Consider the following 22,750-nt stretch of genomic DNA (forward strand, 5'->3'; position numbering starts at 1 on the left):
GGAGTGGCTGTAAGAGATGTGAGGCTAACACCTGTGCAGCCTGCCATGACCTTTAAGAAAAGGCATCATGGAATGCAGGCCGGACGTCACTCCTTGCATAAAAACCTAAACAGCTGGCAACACACGCTGCATCTTAATCCCCTGGGAACTCGGGCCATTACCACACAGAACCACTCTGCCTCCAGACCAATAATCCTGGCTGTAAAACAGCAATTTCACACACACACACCACACACACCACACACAACACACACAACACACACAACACACACAACACACACAACACACACACACACACACACACACACACACACACACAAATCCACATCCATTCAAACACACATTTCCAAACCTGATGCATAGACACATAAACACCACTTACACAACAGGCATTAAAAACACAACACAATGAATACAAGCAGACACAGAATCACTCTAATCCTTTCTCAATCTGCTTCTTTCACACTGACCTGTGTTTCATTTCTTTGAAACTTGTTATACCCACATAACTGCCCAAATGAAGGGGCTTTAATTGAGAATACCATGCTCTAGGGCTATAGGCAAACAATATACTGAGCAATGGAGATTGTTTTTCCCTTTGTAATATTGACCGGGCCTTATACAGGCATTTTTTTCCCCCAATATTATACTTAAACTCATTGAAGTCTATACAGAATCACAGTCAATGTTTCAAGAGAAACAAACAAAACAGGAGTTTCAAGAGAGCAAAAAAAAAAAAAAAAAAAAAAAAAAAAAAAAAAGTTCAGCTGCAGGGAAACGGAGAGCCTTTTCGGCAATAAATCTCTTTGACCCTCTTGAGCACAGGGTGGAATTGGCCTGGACAAGTGACTAAAACAAACTGGTGGGAACTATGAAGGTAAACAAACATCTATTTGATACTGGACTACCTCAGTCCACCATTCAAGGCAGAGCGGCAGGAAGCAGCGCTGAGCGGGTCAGGGTTGTCATGGTACACTCAGCTCGATGGAGAGGATGGACCATTACTGGGAGGGCAGAAAGGCACTCATTCATCCATTTGTGCAAGCTCAATGTCAGAATGAACTATACTGGACTCTACTGACGATATTTACCGTGGTCCTTTTTCAAGTCATGTCAAGACAAATTAATGGATATTTGAACTTAAATATACATTTTGCTTAAAGCCCAAAATTTTCACGACATGCTCACTAGATAGTCATAGCACAGGGGTTTAAATGTTACACCAGTGTGGATTCCCTCCCCAACACTGTTTAAACCTGTGTTACCAACTCTGGTCACTGATGGGTGGTTGTAGGCTGCCTGTAGAGATCACCTCAGTCAAGAAAATACTGTACTTTGATCATCTCTCCTCCTTTGGTAATTTTCAACTAATTCCTTTGCCAAGAGCATGAGAGAGACTGAATTAGCCCCTTTTGGCATTGGATTTGGGAATTATGCCCCATTGCACACATTATCTATGACACAACGCTCTGAGATTTCAATCTCTAGATGCGAATATTTGAAGTCACAAAATGCTTTTTAAACATAATGATTACCATTGGAGTCTTTACAGCTTTCGATCAGAAAGACTTTGAATAAGTGCTCAAAGAGTGAAATACATTTTTGGGGTAAGATAAGTCACACACCTGAGTTACACAAGACAGCAATTTGCATGGGACTAAAATTTTTACTTTCCAAATCATGGGCATGGCAGATTCACATTTTGGTAAGATCCTCGACGACCCCAACTAATGGATCTCCCCAGATAAAAACAGTCCAGTGCAAATCTGACTTCAGACCGAGACAAGAATCGGGATCCCCAGGAGGCCAAGTGTACAGGACAAGTGTACTTTTTTACATGGAACGCTTTGGGAAGTCACTGCAAGGAGCTCCGAATCCAGCTGCTCTTAAAAAGTGCCGCATATAGTTGCTTTTTTTGGCAGAGCAGAAAGCTCTGTATCCTACAGTTGAAAAATAACTTCTTTAGAAAAACCAACTGAAAGTCAAATGCTTGGAGAGAAGGGCAACTCAGGAGTCTATATGCTTGTCTCTAGATAAGGTTAGGATCAGGTCCACAGCAGCATCGGTGGCACTGTGGTCCGCAGTTATGGAAAATGTATTTTTCATATCACCACAAAAAGCACTACAGGTAGCGCTTTTCTCACCAAAGTATACGCTTACACCGCCAAAGGGAAACAACATTTATATGAATAGAGTTATAGAATTACAAGAGATGTTGCATGAGGTTAATACCATCTGTCCGGATAATGCCATAACTGTCCCATCCGGCCGTCCGTACACATGCTTTTCAGTGTCCACATCTCTCTGGCTTACGTTCTGCATCTGTCACTACAATCACAACAACATCCTCTGTCAGCGGGGGGGGGGAAACAAAAGACCTGGGTTCTTCCTCTGTTCTTGTTCGGCAGCAACAACAGTCCCATCGTTCCAGACAGGGAACAAAACACTAAAGGCCCTTCAAGATGTTTTTCCAACGACAAAAGCAAATGAGTATATTTATATAAATGAATATAAGATATGAAGGCGCTTGCCACAGCTGACCGCAAAACAAAGCCATTGCTAGACATCTCAGGAATAGTTAATTTGTTCAGGTGTCGCCCGAGAGTTGCTCTAAGTAGCTTTCGCTGGCATTAACGTCCATTACATTACATTATATCATTTAGCAGAGACTTTTGTCCAAAGTGGCTTATGATAAGTACATTTTTCACAGTATCAAACCAACTATGTATCACCGTAGGCTCAGGCAATCGCGCAAAATTCCAATGGGCCAACCCATGGGTAAACCCACGATTTTAAATACATCTAAAAAGAAAAACACAATGTTCTTGATGTGTTGTCTGAGAGGAACGGGGGGAGGATCGGCAGCCGGAGATCACGGCCGCAATTACGCATAAAGAGGGAGACAGGTGCAGATCGAGGGTCTTCTATCGCCTTCTTTCGCTCCTCTCCTCCTCCTCCTATGTTGAGACATGTGACTCCGAAGACTGCGCACTTTCACTTTCAGTTTTGGAGTTCTGAACTCTATAGAGACAGACTTTATATTCTTACATTTTATTATTTTTCTTCTTAAAAATGCCACTCAGAACCTAGCCATATCTTTTACAGTTAGGGGTGTGGTGCGCTGACATCGCGGCACCGTAGCAGGAGCAAGCAGACAGGGAGAGGGAGAACGGGTGGAGAAAGGTTGAAAATTATCACACTGATATAATAACATTGGGTTTAGGGTTTGTCCCCACTCAGTCAGCAGAGGGAAGAGTCCGCGGGGCGGGGAGACGGGGAGCGAAGCGCTGGTCTAAATCTAATCCTTGTTGTGATATTAGACACCTCTCACGCGAGCATTACGTAATGTATCCGTAACAGTCATCTATGTGGGAACAGACTCCATACGGAACTTTTCTGTAAAGGAGGCCAATGTGGGAATGACTACCTACTTTTTACCCAGCAATGTTTTAGATTTCATGTGGGAAAAGGGGCTTACCATTCAGATCATTTAGAATCTCCTGTTAGTTTAACCTGAATGTCTGTGGAGGCGGGAGGAAACTGGGGCACCCACGCAAACAGGATAAACCTCAGTTGGATTCTTTAACGTGGGATTTAAGGTTCATAGCAGGTCTGCCTGGGACGGTAATAATTATTGTTTAAAAGAAAATGTTCTTTAATAAAACATTCTCATCTTTAATCAGGAATATTTTGTGGCATATATTCATTTGAATTATGTTCTCATTTCATTTTGAGACTAAATTATTGCCATAATATCGTATATCACGATTATTTAAACCAAGGCCATCGCAAATGTCATAAGCAGTTATTGCGATAGATATCAATACAGTGTAAAATCCCCTCAAATCATAATAAATCTTTCCTGTCTTTTATTTTTGTTATCATCTTTAATAAATGTTATAGGATCGTCCTATTATTCCGTCTTGTATTCATTTACAAATAAATAAAATAAAATAAATAATTACATAAATAAATATATATATATATATTAAAAAAAACAGGCTCTCAGACGGGAACCAGCTCCCATCCCAGCATCCCAAAAGCCGACCAACACATCACTCTTTCTGCTGGGTGTCTGCACTCCCCATTTCTCCAAACAAAGCAAATAGAAATAGTATGTTTTATTTAAGATTTTATATATATATATATATATATATATATATATATATATATATATATATATATATACACATATATATATATACACATATATATATATACATATATACACACACACACACACACACACACACACATACACATACACACACACACACACACACACACACACACACACACACACACACACACACAATATGTACAAATCTACAATAATACATACACACAGTATATACATACACTTTTTTTTTTTTTTACTAATTGAACAAAACAAAAAATCCCTGTGCGAATAACAGCTGTTATTCTGTTAACCCAGCTTCACTTGCTTCCCAAACCAAAATGCATTCCACGTCTGACACTAACTAAATTAAGTAAAATCCAATTCGAACTTTGAAACTATGTCAAAAATTGGACACAGGGCCCACCACACAGTGAAGAGGAATTTTATGTTCCAAATTAGATCATCAGATTTCATGATTTATTAAAAACAAGACGGTTTCCTTTAATTTCAATATTAACTTATCAGAGACGAGCCCATCAGCAGGAAGTGACGAGTGTTTTCGAAAGTGAGTGTGTGAGTGGCCACATCCCTCCTGTCACTGTTGACTGTTCACCGCGACCTCAGAGTTCACATGGTCAACCACAGGAAGGGGTTGTGTCAAGAGCCGCAAGCCAGCAAACCCCTCTGGCCCCGTGCCCACGCGCAGCCAACCACAAACAAAAGGAGACCAAGACGTATACACACCATCACACACCTTTGTTTTGTGATGCATCGTGGAAAAAAACAGGCGTGGTAAATTCTAGTTCTGTCCTTTTATGGAGGCATACATACAATTTGATGCATGAGTTCATTCCTTCCAAAAAAAGATAACGTAAAAGTATACTGGATGTTAACAATGTTATACTGTTGTGGCGAATCAAGGGTGTGGTTAAGCTGCGGCAACAAACGGCAGTGCAGCTTCCTTTCCGCGGCCGGGCAGCTGTTGCGAATCGGCCGAATCAGCGTCCGAGCGTTGCTGATTGGTCCGATCCGCGACAGGAAGCTTTCTTAATGTTTGTCTGTCTTACAGAGGGGGCTCATCAACCGCCCAGGAGCTAGAGACGCGTCATTCTTCCTGCGCCACGACTGATTGCTATTATTATTATTACTGTTTATTATTGATCTTTTTTGGCCAGCGAGCCTTCTGTTTATTGTTAGAATAAAAACCCACCCATACTTTTTGGTCGTTAGGGACAGGTCGTTTAGTTCAAACACTACAGCAGATAATGGCCTGCTTCTGTTGGCAGGGCATTTGAGCAGATATATACGCCAGTGGTGCACCGTGTGTCCTGAGTGCCAATTGGGCAACCCTCCGACGAGCACCATTGAGGCCCCTCCCACTAGTTGAGGTCTCGTTCGAAAGACTCCGTATGGACCTCATCGCATTACACCGCAGTGTATTAGTCCTAGTGGATTATGCAGCCCGATTCCCCAAAGCAGTGCCCCTGTGCAGTACAGGTACTCCTCACTTAACGACCTAGCGGTTTAGTGACCGTTCGGACTCACGACCAGCTCTCTGACCAGACCAGTCTGTATTGCGCGCTGCGTGCACGGCGTCTCAGTGTCAAGCATCTCATCGCACATCACCGTTCTCAGTCTCATTCCCGCAGTCTGTCAATATTCACTAAGACTAGCGTTCGCAATCGCCACGCCCCCTTACCATGAAATAACACAATAACCTCGCTTATCGCCCAATTCCTTTAATGACCACGGAACGGAACGGAACGGAACTCGGTCATTAAGTAAGGAGTACCTGTATAACGGTCAAAAATGTGGCGCAGGCACTGTTTCAGGTCCTCTCCAAGTCGGAATTCCGAAGGAAATCCTGACCGACCAGGACACTTCCTTTATGTCATGCACATTTCAGGAACTTTACGAATTACTGAGCGTTTGCTCAACTTGGACCAGCGTTTACAATCCCCAGACTGACTGCCTGTGGAGCACTTTAATAATACACTGAAAAACATGATTCAGAAGTTTGTTAATGTTGATAGTCGAATTGGGACAAGTGGTTGAGGTGTGGGAGATTCTTTAGACCTCCACAAGATTTCTCCCCTTCGGCAAGACCTAGACCTAATTAAAGAAAACTGTGAAGAAGGGCCAGCGCCAGTAAGAATGAGGTATATGATGGACCTGAGAGCAAAGTTACATGCGTTAGGGGAGCTGTCACGGGAGAATTTGCTCCAGGCTCAGGAACGTCAGCTCCACGACATTTCACTGCATATATGTATGAGCGTATGTATATGTATGTGACAAATAAACCTCTTGAACCTTGAATCACTTATACGACACTGGGGCTCAGCTCAGACAATTCGCACCAGGAGACAAGGTGTTAGTGCTGCTTTCTACATCCACCTCTAAATTGCTCGCAAAGTGGCAAGGGCTTTTTGTGCTCACACAGTGGGTTGGAGAGGTCGATTATGAGGTTGAGCAGGCAGGGGGCGACGCAGATTTATCATCTTAACATTTGAAAGAATGGAGAGAATGAGCGGGATGTCTTGGGGCCGGCGCTTCAGTATCACTTCTCTGATGTATTCTCCTCCCTGTCAGGCCTCACGTCAACCATAAGAAGACGATATGCACGAACATAAACGCAAGATCGTGCAGGTGGAATTAGAGGCCATGCTAGACATGGGGTGATAGAGGAGTCCACGACTGGTCTAGCCCCATCATGCTGGTGGGTAAGCCCGATGGGTTGATCCAGTTCTGCATAGACTACCGAAAGGTGAACGTGGTGTCAAAGTTCAATGCCTACCCGATGCGACTGTTTGTTTGGAGACAAACTTCTCGACCTGCAGCTGGGGTTGTACCACTTTCGCATACTTCCATTCGTGTTATTCAGTGCCCCAGCCACCTTTCACTGAGACTCATGGACCGGGTCCTGCGTCAGCATGTAGCATACGCCACGGCCTACCTAGAAGACATCATCATTCACAGTGACACCTGGAAGGGGCATATGCAGCATGTGGGCACAGTGCTTGAGTCCCTGAGGTGGGCGGGGCTCACCGCCAACCCAAATTACTGTGCCTTGGGGCGGAGCAAGGTACGGTATCTGGCGTACCACTTGGGTAAAGGCCTGATCCCACCCCAGCTTGATAAAACTGCTGTGCTCGTGATCATGCAACAGCCAAGACCAAGAAGGAGGTGAAGCAGTTCTTGGGGCTGGCTGGCTACTATATAAGTTTGGTAGCCGACCTTTCAGAGCTAACCATTCCCTTGCCTGATGGGGGGGGTCGGCTGTTGGCCGGACGGCTCCCTGGCCTAAGTCAGGTGCTGGGGGTATGTGGCAGACCAAGGGGCATGACTAGGCATGGCCAGCCATGGCGGCGGCCGCACAGCTGTCTCGAATTGGCCGAATCAACGCCTGAGCGGTGCTGATTGGTCCGATTTGGGACAGGAAGCTTTCTTAATGCTTGTCTGTCTTACAGAGGTGCCAGAAAGACTCCGTCTCCCTCCCTCAACCTGTGGGTAGAGACTCCCACAACTGTAGATCAGTGCTTAGGATTGAAAGTACAAATCCATAAGATTGTCTGTTTTGAGTGTATTATGACACTATAAGTCAGAGCATTAGAATTTCATTCAAAGCAGCAATGTTTCACTACCCTTGTCTTAGCTCTAAGACATTTTCTCCAAAGTATGACTTTTAATCACTGATCGATTATTTTGTTTTTCTTGTTCCTTTGAGGTGACGCGGATAGTTTTTTATCCAAAGTTGCTGTTCTTTTTTGTGAATGTTCTTCCATATGTTTCTGACCACAACTAGCTACACTGCTTTACCAAATGCAACACGGTGCAGAGTTTCTGTTTGAACAAATTGGTGCCAGTCAACATGGAAGATTTCAATTGGGCAAATGGGAGAGATTCCGGTCAAATATTATGTGTTTATTGAGCTTGAAATCAATTGATAAGCAAGCTATATATAGAGAATGACATTGTCAAGGCATGCAGATGAATAATATTTTTATTGAATATTAAAAATAAAATAAAACCGTCAGCTAACGCCGTTTTAAAAATAGATAAAATTGCAAATATTACTTGAAATCAAATAATTTCCCTCGTGAACAATAAGTAATAAGTACAGCCGCTTTAATTAACATTTCAATAAAATACAATTTTGATCAAATCAAAAACAAAATAATATGGCAAGTAGGTCTAAATAATTAATAAAGTCAGGACGTTCCATTTACCTATTTTACACAATGAATATTTATCGTCTGCTTTGGGTCAGAACATAAACATCCAAAAAAACACCAAACTATGGATGCATGTGTCACAACGACATCATCTTTCTGTTTCTCCTCAGAGTTCTAGACACTGCGGCTCTGCCTACCGCTCCGTGTGTGTGTTTGTTTACTGTGTTTACAAGCGCAACCCGTCCATGGGGAGGGGGCGGGGCTTAGTTCTATATCGACACACATGATTGCTCAGAGGTGAAGCTTTCAGATCAGCATTAGGTCGTCCAAACTGATTGGCTTCCCGTTGCAACTTGCCGTGTGAGGAAATTAACAGATCAGCAGACTATATCGAAATGATCCACCCAGCACAAATTCAAATTGTGCTTTATGACCAGAGATTTAAATATGTGGGACAACAGATTTTCCCAGTCAAAAAACAGCAATTACCAGATAATGGAAACTCTGCCTTTCACTTCTGGCATGTGAATGGCAGACCCCGCCACCAACAATGGAGCAGCATATGCATAACACAAATACATTGAATGGCTGTGTCAGAAAAGGTGTCAGCTAAATAAAGTATCAAATATGGGATTTTTTTTTTTTTTTTAAACGACATACTGTGACGATTACCACTTTAAGACAAATACTATGAAAAAGGGGGCAGTTTACTTCTCTTGAAATTTGTTTGTTTTGACAGAAGAGTCAAAAAAAATTGAGAATAGTAGCACAAAATAGTAAAACAAAAGAAACTAAGGGACCAGGTGAAGCAGTGTATCCACTTTCACCCCCAGTAGAGTTGAAATCCAAATTTGTGTCGTCAAGCAGGAAGAGGTGATAAGATAACAAGATTTCATTTTTGTGGTCCCATCTCCAACAAGCCGGTCTGACTCCGTTTCCGCTGGCAACTGTCCATGTCCAAATATTCCTACTTTACCAGAAACCGGAGAGAATACGGCGCCAAATAACTTCAGGGGAAATTGTCAAGACGTGCAGGAGGAGTGGACCCGACGTCCGCTTCTACGGCACTTCAGCCTCATCAGCGCTGACTCACACAGGTCAGGATGCAAAGCAGCCTCACGCCCTGCGACATCCTGGTCAGATCAGGCCCATTAGACAGTAACACCAGTTGCTTCCTGTTTCCTCGTCCAGCGCTGACTCAATAACGTCATTGCGATATACACATGTTCTAGGTCTGGGTCTTCTCAATAAAGCACAGCAGGTGCATGCGTACGTGTGCGTTCATGTGTGTGGGTGTCAGGGGTCTCATAATTTGCATTGAACTCTAGCGTGAGCACAAATAAGAAAGTACATAAAGGAAGATATGAGATCAAGGAGGCAAGATCCACTCAAATAGCTTCCATTGCAACGCAAGAATGGATGCACTAAACTGTGACGCGGTTTGTGAATTCTGGAGGCAGAATCGATGGTAAATGATTGTCTTTGAGAAACTAAACAATCACAGTTATGGAGTTTGAGTTGAGTGGTGTATGGGGAGTAAATAAAGAAGGCTTTCTTTTTAAACAGGCCAATCACATTGTGTGGAGGCATCCCTTGTTAGAGCAGCAACATTACCTATGCTGTTTAAATGACTTTAAAGTACTTCAAGATTCAAGAGGTTTATTCGTCACATACATATACATACTTTCATACATATATGTAGTGAAATCTCTTTGCAACACACCCAGAGATTATGCACAATAGTTACTAAACCGAACATACAACTATACATACACCGCATTCCAAATTATTATGCAAATTGGATTTAAGTGTCATAAACATTACATTTTTTCTGAAAAAAAAATTTCAGACTTGTTTACTGATGAGTGCCATACAACCCTGGATGGTCCAGATGGATGGAGTAGTGGATGGTTGGTGGATGGCCACCATGTCCCAACAAGGCTGCGACATCAGCAAGGAGGTGGCGGAGTCATGTTTTGGGCCGGAATCATGGGGAGAGAACCGGTAGGCCCCTTTAGGGTCCCTGAAGGTGGGAAAATGACCGCGGCAAAGTATATAGAGTTTCAGACTGACAACTTTCTTACATATTACAAAAAGAAGAACCGTGCCTTCCGTAGCAAAATCATCTTCATGCATGACAATGCACCATCTCATGCTGCAAAGAATACCTCTGTGTCATTGGCTGCTATGGGCATAAAAGGAGAGAAACTCATGGTGTGGCCCCCATCCTCCCCTGACCTCAACACTATTGAGAAGCTTTGGAGCATCCTCAAGTAAAATATCTACGAGGGTGGGAGGTAGTTGGCATCAAAACAGCAGCTCTGGGAGGCTATTCTGACATCCTGCAAAGAAATTCAATCAGAAACTCTCCAAAAACTCACAAGTTCAATGGATGCAAGAATTGTGACGGTGATATCAAAGAAGGGGTCCTATGTTAAGATGTTACTTGGCCTCTTAAGATGTTTTTGATTGAAATAGCTTTTGATTTCAGTAAATATGACCTCCTAATGCTGCTAATTCAACAAATTATAATTTTCAGTTCTTTACAACCTATAAAATGTTTTGAAACTCTGTTGTGCATAATAATTTGGAAGTGTATTTTGAGTTTTTTATTTTTCAAAAAAATACTGTTATCATTGGGAGGTTTGTTCAATAATACCCTAAATTATACCCTAACGGTTGATGACTTGAAAATTATACTGACTGTCATTTGCATTGACTATTTAGGAAAATCAGAGAAAAATATCATTTGCATCATAATTTGGAACGCAGTGTACATACTACTTATTGGCATGTTTTAAAACAAAATATGTAATTTTACTCTGAAAATCCCATGTCCCACAAGTTTGAATAAACCTTTTAGGCGGAGAGAAAAACAACATTTTGTGTTGCCATGTAATCCGTTAATTGTTAACCTGGCCCCACTTCAACTGATAAAACGAATTCCTTAAATGATGGTCACATCCCCGGATTCCACACCGGATGACATGTAACTAGGCCCAGAGACCTGCCATGCGACGTGAATCACGTCAAGCAGGGAAGGGAGACATCATCACGCCATCATGGTTCAGCAAACAAGCTAAAATTCATCCCTCCAGCAGCTTATGGGGGTCATGTTTGTCATCCACTGAAGTGCTCTGGTATCTTTAAAAGTTATACATGGGAACATGTGCAAGAAGTTCACTTTTATCCAGATGTACTGATTCCATTTAGTCATACAGTTTGGGCTTAAGTTTTTGATTGACAGGCACATGGGCACCGTGTTTTACTTTTTTTTTTTTTTTTTTAAATGAACCACAGATTTCGTGGATGAAGTTGAGAAAATTATTAAGTGCTTGGGTGGATTAAATAGTAAATGGACTGCTTTTTAAATGGTGCTCTTTCTAGTCCTGGGGATGCCAGGCACTTGATATTTATATTATCACACACACACACACACACACACACACACACACACACACACACACACACACACACACACACACACACACACACACACACACACACACACACACACACACACACACACACATTAAAACAACAACAACAGACCTGTGACAGAGTTATGAAACAGGCAGTTTTTACGTAATTATGGACATGATTAAATTCTGAACAATTTTAATGATTTAAAGACAGTTGGTGACACCGACTTAGAATGAGCTGTCGGAGGGATTTGAATCTCTGCTACGAGACGGTCAGTCTGAGCTGCACAGCGGCCTGAAGCTACAGACTGAGGGACTCCAACAACAAAGACAATTCACACACACACACACACACACACACACACACACACACACACACACACACACACACACACACACACACACACACACACACACACACACACACACACACACACACACACACACACACACACACACCTCTAATCCCCCTGTGGTCGCTGGACACATTAAATCACACCCATTTACAAAATCATCTCAGCTCTTCAATATTACCACATTCTATTACTGCTGGCACTTCAATAAATACGCAGCCTCTTGTGGATGAGGAGAGGAAACTCTGTGTGACGACATTGGGATCGGATGGTCCAGCATTCGCCGCCGCTGAATATATACAGTGTTTCCATGAGTTCTGAACCTTCAGGTGAACATGGACGCCGGAGGAGGAACATTTTATGAATCAAACAGCCTCAAATTCATATCTGCCTCAATACAGCACAACCTCAGGCTTCAACTGTTAAGATGCCCATTACAACCACAGTGTTGTACTGTTGGAGACTGGGCGCTGCCCAGAACAACCAGTCTACTAACGTAGAATAAGATGAATAATCATAGCAGTGGGTTGTTCCCAATCAATCAAGATGAAAATATGTAACCACAGAGGTAAAACAGAGAGCAGAGAAAGAAAAAGAGATATAGCCTGTATGAAAAGAGAGAGATAGAGATAAAGATAAAGATAGAGATAACTAGATAATGCTGGTGTGAGAGAGAAGAACAGCTGATGAGATACAGAATAGGGAATTTCAAGGGGGAGATAAAGCAATGGACAGATGGATAGAAAAAATAAAGTGAGAGAGGGAGAGAATGCCAGAGGAGGTCAGATGGGTGTAAAGTGTTGTTGTTTCGGGGCCTCTCGTTTCCAGGCCGTGGGCGGATAGAGGTATCGTGCGACAAAACTACTCTCCTCACTGCAGTCATCCATTGTGGCCTTGGTAACCGCGGTAACGGCAAAGCCAGCCACAGAGCAGCAGCAGCAGCAGAGGGGAGGAGATGCTGCTCCAACCCAACTCATCTCGGCCGTAAAGGTGAATTGGCGAGGTATTCCATCTCGCAACCAAATGTATTTTCATGACAATCCATCCATTTGCATTTACAGATCATTGGGTTGGTCACAATAGATATAACGCCGCTGGTTTTAAACATTGACGTCATAATGAGGAGAAAACTCATACAAAGTCTCTTCTCCCTAAAGATAAATAAAGCATTGATAAATAATCGAAAAGGATTGTTTTCATGATGATTTCATTCATGCCATTAGATTAAAAACAGCAGTGAAATAAAAATTTCTAGGATAGATGATAAATGAACTTCCAAATAAAGTGCGTCTTAATTGTTTTGTCACTAAATATTTATTTTCCTTCTCCGTCATTGACATGGTAAAGACTTTTGAGCAATTGCTCGACAACAGGATAAACAACAAAAGAGAGCTGATAAAGGTAGGTAAAAAAAAAAAAACTACTTTCACAATTTCATAGAGGAGTTCTGTCATACATTTTCAGGGGCTTTGCAAATCTGCAAAAAGAGCAAGAAAATCCCTGAATGGCTTAATCATAAACGTTAACATCTCATCATCATCATCATCTAACGCTTGTGGAAGTGAAAACAAAACACTGCATAAGTTAGTTAGAAAAAAAAACAAAACTGTAAAACTAAGTGGAATATTAAGTAACCCGCATGGATCATGGGGTTTTAACGACCCCAATTAAGTGCATTCACATGGAACCAAGTGCTAAATCCTGACACTGTAATTACCTGTCCTGTTAGTGATAATGATTCAATGCACGTTTCAGTGTGTGCTCCTGGACAACCGCACCGGAGCCTGAACCAATTAGAAAGAAAACCAGTGGTCGAATCTGATCTGGTTTAGCCTGCTATTATGTGAAAAGTATTGATTTAAAAAGTACAAAAATGAACCTAATCAGTTTAATGAATACAGTGAAATAATTTGCCTTAATGGCTACTAAGCCAGCTACGGTAACCTAGATATGGCTATTGACCCAGATCTTAGTTGCTTACACAATTTTTTGCATGCTGTTATCTATTTTTTATTAATTACATAAACCACTGGGCGACAGTTAGGTGACAGATGTAGAGACGGAGGGACATTCGCTTCCAAACACAGAGACACACTGGAGTTAGGTTCCCATTAATTTAACCACTTTTAACCACAAAACGTTGAGGAAGTGAAAAGGCTGAGACAGCAGCATGGCCATGCAACAGCCTGTTCCATGTAAGAAGCCTCTGCTCGGTTCTCTCACTCCTCCACTCCCAGTAACAATAAGTGACAGCGAGTTTGGACAGGAATCAGAAGGATGTCATCGAGAGGTGGAGAGATCAGAGGTCACTCAGATTGCAATTGTATTGCGGAAAAGGGCTCATCGGTTAATAGACTAAACCGTGCGCCTAGGCCTATATACCTGGGATTTGCTCAAATATTTCTGAGGCCACACACTTTCAGTGAAACCAATTTGCTTATAGAATACGGATGGCTCATCGTGGCGGTGTTGGAAATGTGCTCTGCAGTGTGTGTACGGCATATGATGGGGAGGGTGCAGAACAGTCTTTAATAATCTATACATCTCCTACCATGCATCTTTTTTTACATCTATCCATTCTATACTCTGCATCAATGGGATGTTGATCTGTGTGTGTCGATTTCCGACAAAATCCATACAATTACATTTCAAACCTCCCACCCATCCACTCTGTTAAAATTCTTATTTGGTTTCCTTTATTGCTGTGAATTCTGAGAGGAACCCCCCTTTTTAAAATACATTGTGTCAGCAAAACACAGGTGTCTGGTTTAGCAGTTGAAACAGACAATGATAAAAGAAGATAAAATGTGGTAAAACCACAAGAATTGTGGCCCGTTTAGGAAAGCAAGCCTGGCGACGTTTAGATCTCTTCAAACAAACGTTGCCTGACCAACATTACTGCAGTGATGGAGGCACGATTTCCATTCTAACAATTCAAAGTCCAACTAAACTGTCAAGAGCACCATCCTTATTCGCAGCACCGTAATTCTGAAAATCCCAATCAAATAACACGAGGCATTCCTTAGGTTGAGCAAGTCCACACAAGTGCGGCGCAGACACGATGATTCAGATGTTTCCCCCAAAATCCGCCCCAAAGGTCTCACCTTTTGATCCACGATGGAGCAGACGAGCTCTCTGACCGCAGACAGGGAGAGGTCACTGGGGTCGAGGTTGACCGTTTCCCTGGTAAGCCCAATCTGGAGGAGGAAGGACAAGCCGTGGATGGAGCCCCTGGAGTGGGTTGGGCTAGGGGCGCTCTGGCTGCCATTGGAGAGGCGGCTGTAGAGCGTGGCCGGGGGGCTTGGGGATGGAGAGGGGGTCAGTGGCGCAGGGTGCTGGGCCAGGGGGAAGGCTCCCACTAGGGGTGGAGGGGGCGAGCTGTTGCAGGCAGACATTGGCTACTGACGCTTGTCTTTTTAGGAAGAGGGCAGGGGTCGAAGGTGAACAACATCCAAATCCCTAAATATTTACAAATGGTACCGTCTTTCCTCACTCACTCATGTCTTATTCTCCCAGGCAAACATGTTATAAATGCCTACTATTGCAATTAATTATCTCTAGTAAAAGGGAAGGGGTGGTCAATGACTTCACTGTAGAACCAGTAGTATCAGCAACGCATCTGATTAAAAGGAGAGAAAAAAAACAATGTGGATCTTATTAGAATAAACACATACAGTCAAAGGCAAAATATACTCAGCACTTTTTGTGCTGTGTGATGATGATCACTATGAAACACTAAGTGATTAATAATGTTCGACTTTTGGACAATTCAGCTCTCTCTTGTTGAGCTGGTTTCATCTGGAATAAAGAAAGAAAATGAAGTAGCTACCCCCTATTTATATATAGACACCTTTTTGACAAGTTCTGCCTTTTAAGCCTTCAGTCACCCACGGGGACGGGGGTGCAGCAGGCGTGTCCAATCGACCTGTCGAACTGGACACATCGATCCGGCGCCGGTCGGACCGCGATGTAGCCCCGGAGCGTGTTCCCTAGCTGGGGGGGGGGGGGGAGTTGCACTCGGACGGCGCTTACTGGAAAAAAAATAATAATAATAAAAAATAAAAATAAAAACAACAACAACAACAACCAACGAGACCCGGGGACACGATAATTAATTTAAATAACGACGAACAGCGACGTCAGGAAGAATTTAACCCCCGACATCCAGGTCCTCGACCCCGTAGCACATCTGGACGTTCGCTTAGACGGGAGACTGCCGCTTGCGCTACAAGTTTGATCCGTATCGGCGGCGTTACTTGCAACACTTTGCGGGAAGGAAGGGGAGAAGAGGCGACACGTACCTGTCCCAACGCGGGGCGCCTTCTCCTCCTCGCCCGCTGACGCGAACCAAAAGAATGCGCGTTGGGTCCCGATCCTCCCAACAACTCCCGGAGAAGGGGGGGGGGGACCCGCCGCCTCTGTACCTTTCCTCCGCGTTCGACCTACTTATCTTCCGGGGCGAGGTGGACGACAGTTTGGCCAAAGTACTTTTTTTCTTCCCCCACCTTTCAAAACTTTCTCCTCGCCGTTCGGTGCGTGCGTGTCCCCGTCGTTGCAGCGGCAGCACTAGCAGCGATTCTTCTAATCCTGCGCCTTCGGTAACTATGGTGCGTTCAAGCGGCGGTAGGAACTCGGTAAATCTGGAAACCGGTCATTCTGATCTCATTATGTCCCGTCCCCCCTGTTCCAGAAAACGCGGACGCCCCCGCAACAATGTTGTTCTCGTCCCGCAAGCTTCTTAATTCTGAAAGGACGTGCGAATTGGTGTCGGTTCGATAGACGTGTTTTCGCGTGTTTTCAAATAAAAACGTGCTCAAAGAAACTTTATTCGCCGTTAACTACGTGTTCCGGCATGTTGCCGTGACGTCAGGACTGAGAGTTCGGCAAACTCGAGCCACGGCGATCTGCGACGGAAATTTCGACTTGGAATTCCGACTTCAAAAGGCGCCGCTTCGCAGTTATCCAAACAGAAGTTTACATTTTCGAGTTCAGACTTCGTCGGAATACGTCGCGGGAGTACAAAGGCCTTCTGGGAGCAGCAGTTCGTCGCTCTCCGTCCGTGCGCCACCTACCGTTTGAGCCCGCGACGGCCAAAGACCACATCACCCAGAGTGCACCTCCGCCGACGCGGGCCTCTAAACCCAAATTACCGGCTGCCGTCGGGACCGGAGTCTCACCCGTTATTTCTCCCGTCGCCGCAGGTGATGCTGGCGCCGGCGCCCGCGACGCCGAGCGACGCGCGCGAGAGGTCGCGCGCGGAGAAAGGCGAGAAAAAGGGCTGGTTGTGGAAACGCGCCCATTTCACCCGCCGGTGGAGACCCGCGTGGTTCCACCTGGAGGGTGCGCGGCTGCGGTACAGCGAGCACCAAGAGGTAAGAGGAGCCCCCCCCCCCCCCCCCCAGCTCCCGGCCCGTGCTCGGCGGAGCGGGACGGGGAAGTTAAACGCGCGCGGATCCACGCGCGACCGTCCAAATTCACCGGGACGTTGTTGTTGTTGTTGTTGTTGTCCGTTGCCATGGCAGCGGCCCTACTTTTCATGCCGTAGCAACGCGTGGGATATTACCTGCTGTGGATCGTGCTGTAGAGAAGATCAACGCGTGCCATTCAGGATCTCTCGATTGGGACATTTTGAGACACTTAATTAAATTGCGATTCAATAAACATCTATGAGTGTATATATATTTGTAAACGAGTAGTTAGTTATACAGTGTAGTGTTAGGACTGTTAGGACACTTGTGTCAGATAGATAGAGTGATAACTTATTGTTATTATTGATTATATTATAAGATAGATACATGGTCCATAAATAAATAAAATAATAAAAAATAACTTATTATTGTTATTATTATTATTATATGATAGATGGATAGATAGTCCATGAATAAATAAAATAAGAACTTATTATTGTTATTATTATTATACAATAGATGGTCCATGAATAAATGAAATAATAACTTATTGTTATTATTATAAGATAGATAGAAAGAACGATAACTTATTATTATTATTGATTATTTTATAAGATAGATGGTCCATGAATAAATTAAATAAGAACTTATTATTGTTATTATTATTATACAAAAGATGGTCCATGAATAAATGAAATAATAACTTATTTTTGTTATTATTATAAGATAGATAGAAAGAAAGAATGATAACTTATGATTATTATTATTGATTATTTTATAAGATAGATAGATGGTCCATGAATAAATCAAATAATAACTAAATAAATTGTTATTGTAACAATAATACGTTTTGCCTACCACACGCCACCCAAGCTGTTTTGCCTACCACACGCCATCCAAGGGGCGTAGACACAGAAGACGGGGTTGTAGACACACAAGTTTATTGTATAGACTGTGCTATGTGGAATAAGCCCAGGAGCAGATGGACATGTGTCATGACAAGGGCTCCTCTCCTGAGTGTGTGGATGGGGGTTTTACCTGCTGCTCGTTAGACCAACCAACGAGCAACAGGTAAGCAGCCACTCTGGTCCCAGGCCCCAAGTACCTAGACCCATGACATGTGTGGCTGCTCAAACCACACCATAGATAGATAGATATGTCGACAGGTAGATAGATAGCATGATAACTTATTATTATTGATAATATTATAAGATAGATGGTCTATGAATATATTAATAACATTATTGTACCATAGATAGATTGAACTGTCCGACCTGAGCTGTCCCTCTAATGTACTCATTCTTAATCCTGTCCATCCATGTCACTCCCAATGAAAATCTCAACCTCCTCAACTCTGCCACCTCCAGTTCAGCCACCTGTGTTTTTGTCAGTGCCACCGCCTCTTAACCGTACAACACAGCTGGTCTCACTACCGTCCTATAGACCTTCCCCTTCACTCTTGCTTGGAACCCTTCTGTCACAGTTCATTCCAGACACTCTTCTCCACCCACTCCACCCTGCCTGTACTCTCTTCTTCACCTCTCTCCCGCACTCTCCGCTGCTTTGGATGGTTGACCCCAAGTACTTGAATTCATCCGCCTTCTCCACCTCCACTCCTTGCATTCTCAGCTTTTCGCCGTTCTCCCTCCCATTCAGGCACAAGTATTCTGTCTTACTCCTGCTGACTTTCATTCCTCTTCTCTCTAATGCATGCCTCCACTTCTCTAGGCTCTCCTCAAGCTGCTCCGTACTCTCGCTACAGATCACAATGTCATCTGCAAACATCATAGTCCACGGAGACTCCTGCCCGATTTCATCGGTTAACCTGTCCATTACCATTGCAAACAAGAAAGGGCTCAGAGCTGATCCTTGATGCAATCCCACCTCCACTTTGAATGCCTTCGTCACGCCTACTCCACACCTTAATACTGTCTGACTGCCCCCATACATATCCTGTACCACTCTTACGTACTTCTCTGCCACCCCCGACTTCCTCATGCAATTCCACACTTCCTCTCTCGGCACCCGATCATATGCTTCCTCTAAATCCACAAAGACACAGTGCAACTCTCTCTGGTCTTCCATGTACTTTTCCATCAATATTCTTAAAGCAAACTTTGCATCTGTAGTACTCTTTCCTGGCATGAAACCATACCGCTGCTCGCTGATCCCCACCTCTCCTCTTAACCTAGCCTCCACTACCCTTTCCCACAGCTTCATGCGGTGGCTGATCAACTTTATTCTCCTGTAGTTACTACAGCTCTGAACGTCTCCCTTATTCTTGAAGATGGGTAGCAGTACACTTCTTCTCCACTCCTCCGGCATCCTCTTCTTTCCAGGATGGTGTTAAACAGTCTCATTAGGAACACCACTGCCATCTCACTAAAACATTTCCATGCTTCCCCAGGTATGTCATCTGGGCCAACTGCCTTTCCACTCTTAATCTTCTTTAATGCTGTCCTCACCTCATCCTTGCTAATTTGCTGCACTTCTTGATCTACTATCCCCACATCATCCACTCTTCTCTCCCTCTCATTTTCTTCATTCATCAACTCCTCAAAGTACTCCTTCCACCTTCTCAACACACTCTCCTTACTAGTCAGCACATTCCCATCATTATCCTTCATCACCCTAACCTGCTGTACATCCTTCCCAGCTTGGTCCCTTTGTCTTGCCAATCGGTACAAGTTCTTTTCTCCTTCCTTACTGTCCAACCTCTCATACAACTCGTCGTATGCCTTTTCCTTTGCCACTTCTCTCTTCGCCTTGCACCACATCAGCTTGTACTCCTGTCTACTTTCTTCATCTCTCCGACTATCCCATTTCTTCTTCGCCAACCTTTTCTGCTCTATGCTCTCCTGTACTTCCTCATTCCACCACCAAGAGTTCTTGTAATCTTTCCTCTTCCCGCATGATACATTGAGTACCTTCTTGGCCGTCTCCCTCACTACTTCTGCAGTTGTTTCCCAGTCATCTGGTAACTGTATATTCCCACCTATTGCCTGCCTTGCCTCTTCCCTAAATTGCATGCAACACTCCTCCTTTTTCAACTTCCACCATTTTATCTTTGGCTCTTCTTTGACTCTCTTCCTCTTCTTGGCTTCCAGAGTCATCCTACAGACCACCATCCGATTCTGCCTAGCAACACACTGCCCTACCACCACTTTGCAGTCGCTAATCTCTTTCAGATTGCACCTCCTGTATAAGATGTAGTCCACCTGTGTGCACCTTCCACAACTTTTGTATGGCACCCTGTGTTCCTCCCTCTTCTTGAAATACGTATTCACCACAGCCAATTCCATCCTTTTGGCGAAATCCACCACCATCTGTCCTTCCACATTCCTCTCCTTGACACCATACCTACCCATCACCTTCTCGCCACCTATGTCTCTGATCCCTTCACCAACATGCCCATTGAGATCTGCTCCAACATCCACTCTCTCTTCCTTGGGGACGCTCTCCACCACTACATCCAACTCACTAAAGAATTCTTCTTTCTCTTCCATCTCACACCCAACTTGGGGAGCATATGCACTGACCACATTCATTATCACCCCACCAATTTCAAGCTTCATGCTCATCACTCTGTCTGATACTCTCGTCACCTCCAAAACACTTTTGACATATTCTTCCTTCAAGACTATCCCTACCCCATTTCTCCTGCCATCCACTCCATGGTAGAACGGTTTGTACCCGGCTCCGATACTCCTGGCCTTACTCCCCTTCCACCTGGTCTCTTGTACACATAGTACATCTACCTCCCTTCTCTCCATCATGTCAGCCAGCTCTCTCTCTTTACCCTTCATAATGCCAACGTTCAAGGTTCCTACTCTCAAATCTACTCTCCTACCGTTCTTCCTCTCCTGCTGTCTCCAGACACGCCTTCCCCCTATTCTTCTTCTTCTTCTTCTTCGGCCGACAGTAGCACAATTTCCACTTGCACCCTGTTTGCTAACGGCACGAGTGGCGCTCGTTGTTAAGCCAGGCCTCGACCGATCTGGTATGGAAATCAGATTTGTTGTCCGCATGTTTGATTTGGGATGGTTTTTACGCCAGATGCCCTTCCTGACCATCCCTCTCTATTCATCCGGGCTTGGAACCGCACTGATGATACACTGGCTTTTGCACCCCCAGTGGCTAGATTATAGATAGATGGTCCATAAATAAATAAAATAATAACTTATTATTGTTATTATTATAATATAGATGGATAGGCTATAGGCCAAATGGTTCGCTTATGATGTGTTCTTTGCTTAGTCAACAGACACCATTGTGAATTTGTAAATTATTTAACATGGATAAATTCCAATTCTCATTCCTCCTCGCCCCTGTGTCCTGTGTCCAGAAACCTGCGAAAACTATCAACCTGGTGGGAGCAGTGATGGAGACGACGGAGAGTGATGACACATTCGGATGGACGATCACTCCCGAAGACAAGAAACGCTGCTTCTACCTGCGGGCCGACAGCCCCGAGGAGCAGCAGGACTGGATGCAGACCATCTGTGAAGCCCAGATCTGCTCTGCACAGAATGGAACCAATGCTTGCGTGCTGCAGTAGCAATGTTATTTTTCTTCCATATATTATGTTGTACTTGGATTATTTTATTTATTTTTTTATTTTGGTTTCTGCAATTTGTAATTTTTGGGTCCAGTACCATTGGAAAACGCAGGGATGCTCATTAGGGGGGAGGGGGCTTTCTGGGGCCTAGAGGCTCAGGGGGCCCATGATCACCAGCAATATTCATGTTTATATAAAAACAAGTTTAAAAAGCAGATTTGTGGAGGGCCCATTTTCATCTCCGCTGTGCGTCCCCGTTGCCCGTTTCTCCAAAAAAACACAGCATGTTTTTATTGTAGATGTATTTATTTTCCTCCGTTTCTGAATTGAATGGAATAAAAAAAAAAAGCCTGGCTGGGGAGGCCTTTCTCAGTCACTATATCTTTGGTTTGAGAAATGTGACAAATATCCTACACACAGCACCCTGTCTGCACAAACGCTGCGGAAGTGTTTCCTGTGCTGCGTCTATAAAAATATATCATTGTTTCAACTTCAAGCACCTCTATCTAAACCGATTGAAGGTTAGTATCCCTCGGGGTAACTATCGCCGGCTGGTTGCTATGCTGTAGACCACTGTCACAGGAATCCTGCTGCTAAACGATTGGCTTTAATGGACGTAGTGTTTTCACAAGAGCCGATAAGATGTAAATACCCTGTGGCCAGCGACACAATGAACTGCAGAGGTTAAAAGATTGCATCAGGGAAAGAGGAAGGACT

At 43.8% G+C, this 22,750-nt stretch overlaps 1 protein-coding gene across 3 annotated transcripts in view; it reads right to left on the reverse strand.

The window, feature by feature from the left end:
- The window catches only part of LOC307227447 (serine/threonine-protein kinase D3-like), a 41,868-nt gene extending 25,289 nt beyond the window's left edge, over positions 1-16,579 (reverse strand). For 2 of the 3 annotated variants that reach the window (XM_079996766.1, XM_079996764.1), the window contains exons 1-2: positions 16,369-16,579; positions 15,172-15,686 (exon numbers count right to left, since the gene is read on the reverse strand). In XM_079996766.1, the coding sequence (XP_079852892.1) occupies positions 15,172-15,462 (291 nt within the window). In that variant the 5' untranslated portion in view covers positions 15,463-15,686; positions 16,369-16,579. Of the gene's footprint in view, positions 1-15,171; positions 15,687-15,917; positions 15,989-16,368 lie in introns of those variants that run through there. The other variant, XM_079996765.1, reaches the window with a different exon arrangement.
- Between the last annotated feature and the right edge of the window lie 6,171 nt (positions 16,580-22,750).

This window comes from Zeus faber, assembly GCF_960531495.2.
Source record: "Zeus faber genome assembly, chromosome: 2".
NCBI lineage: Eukaryota > Metazoa > Chordata > Actinopteri > Zeiformes > Zeidae > Zeus > Zeus faber.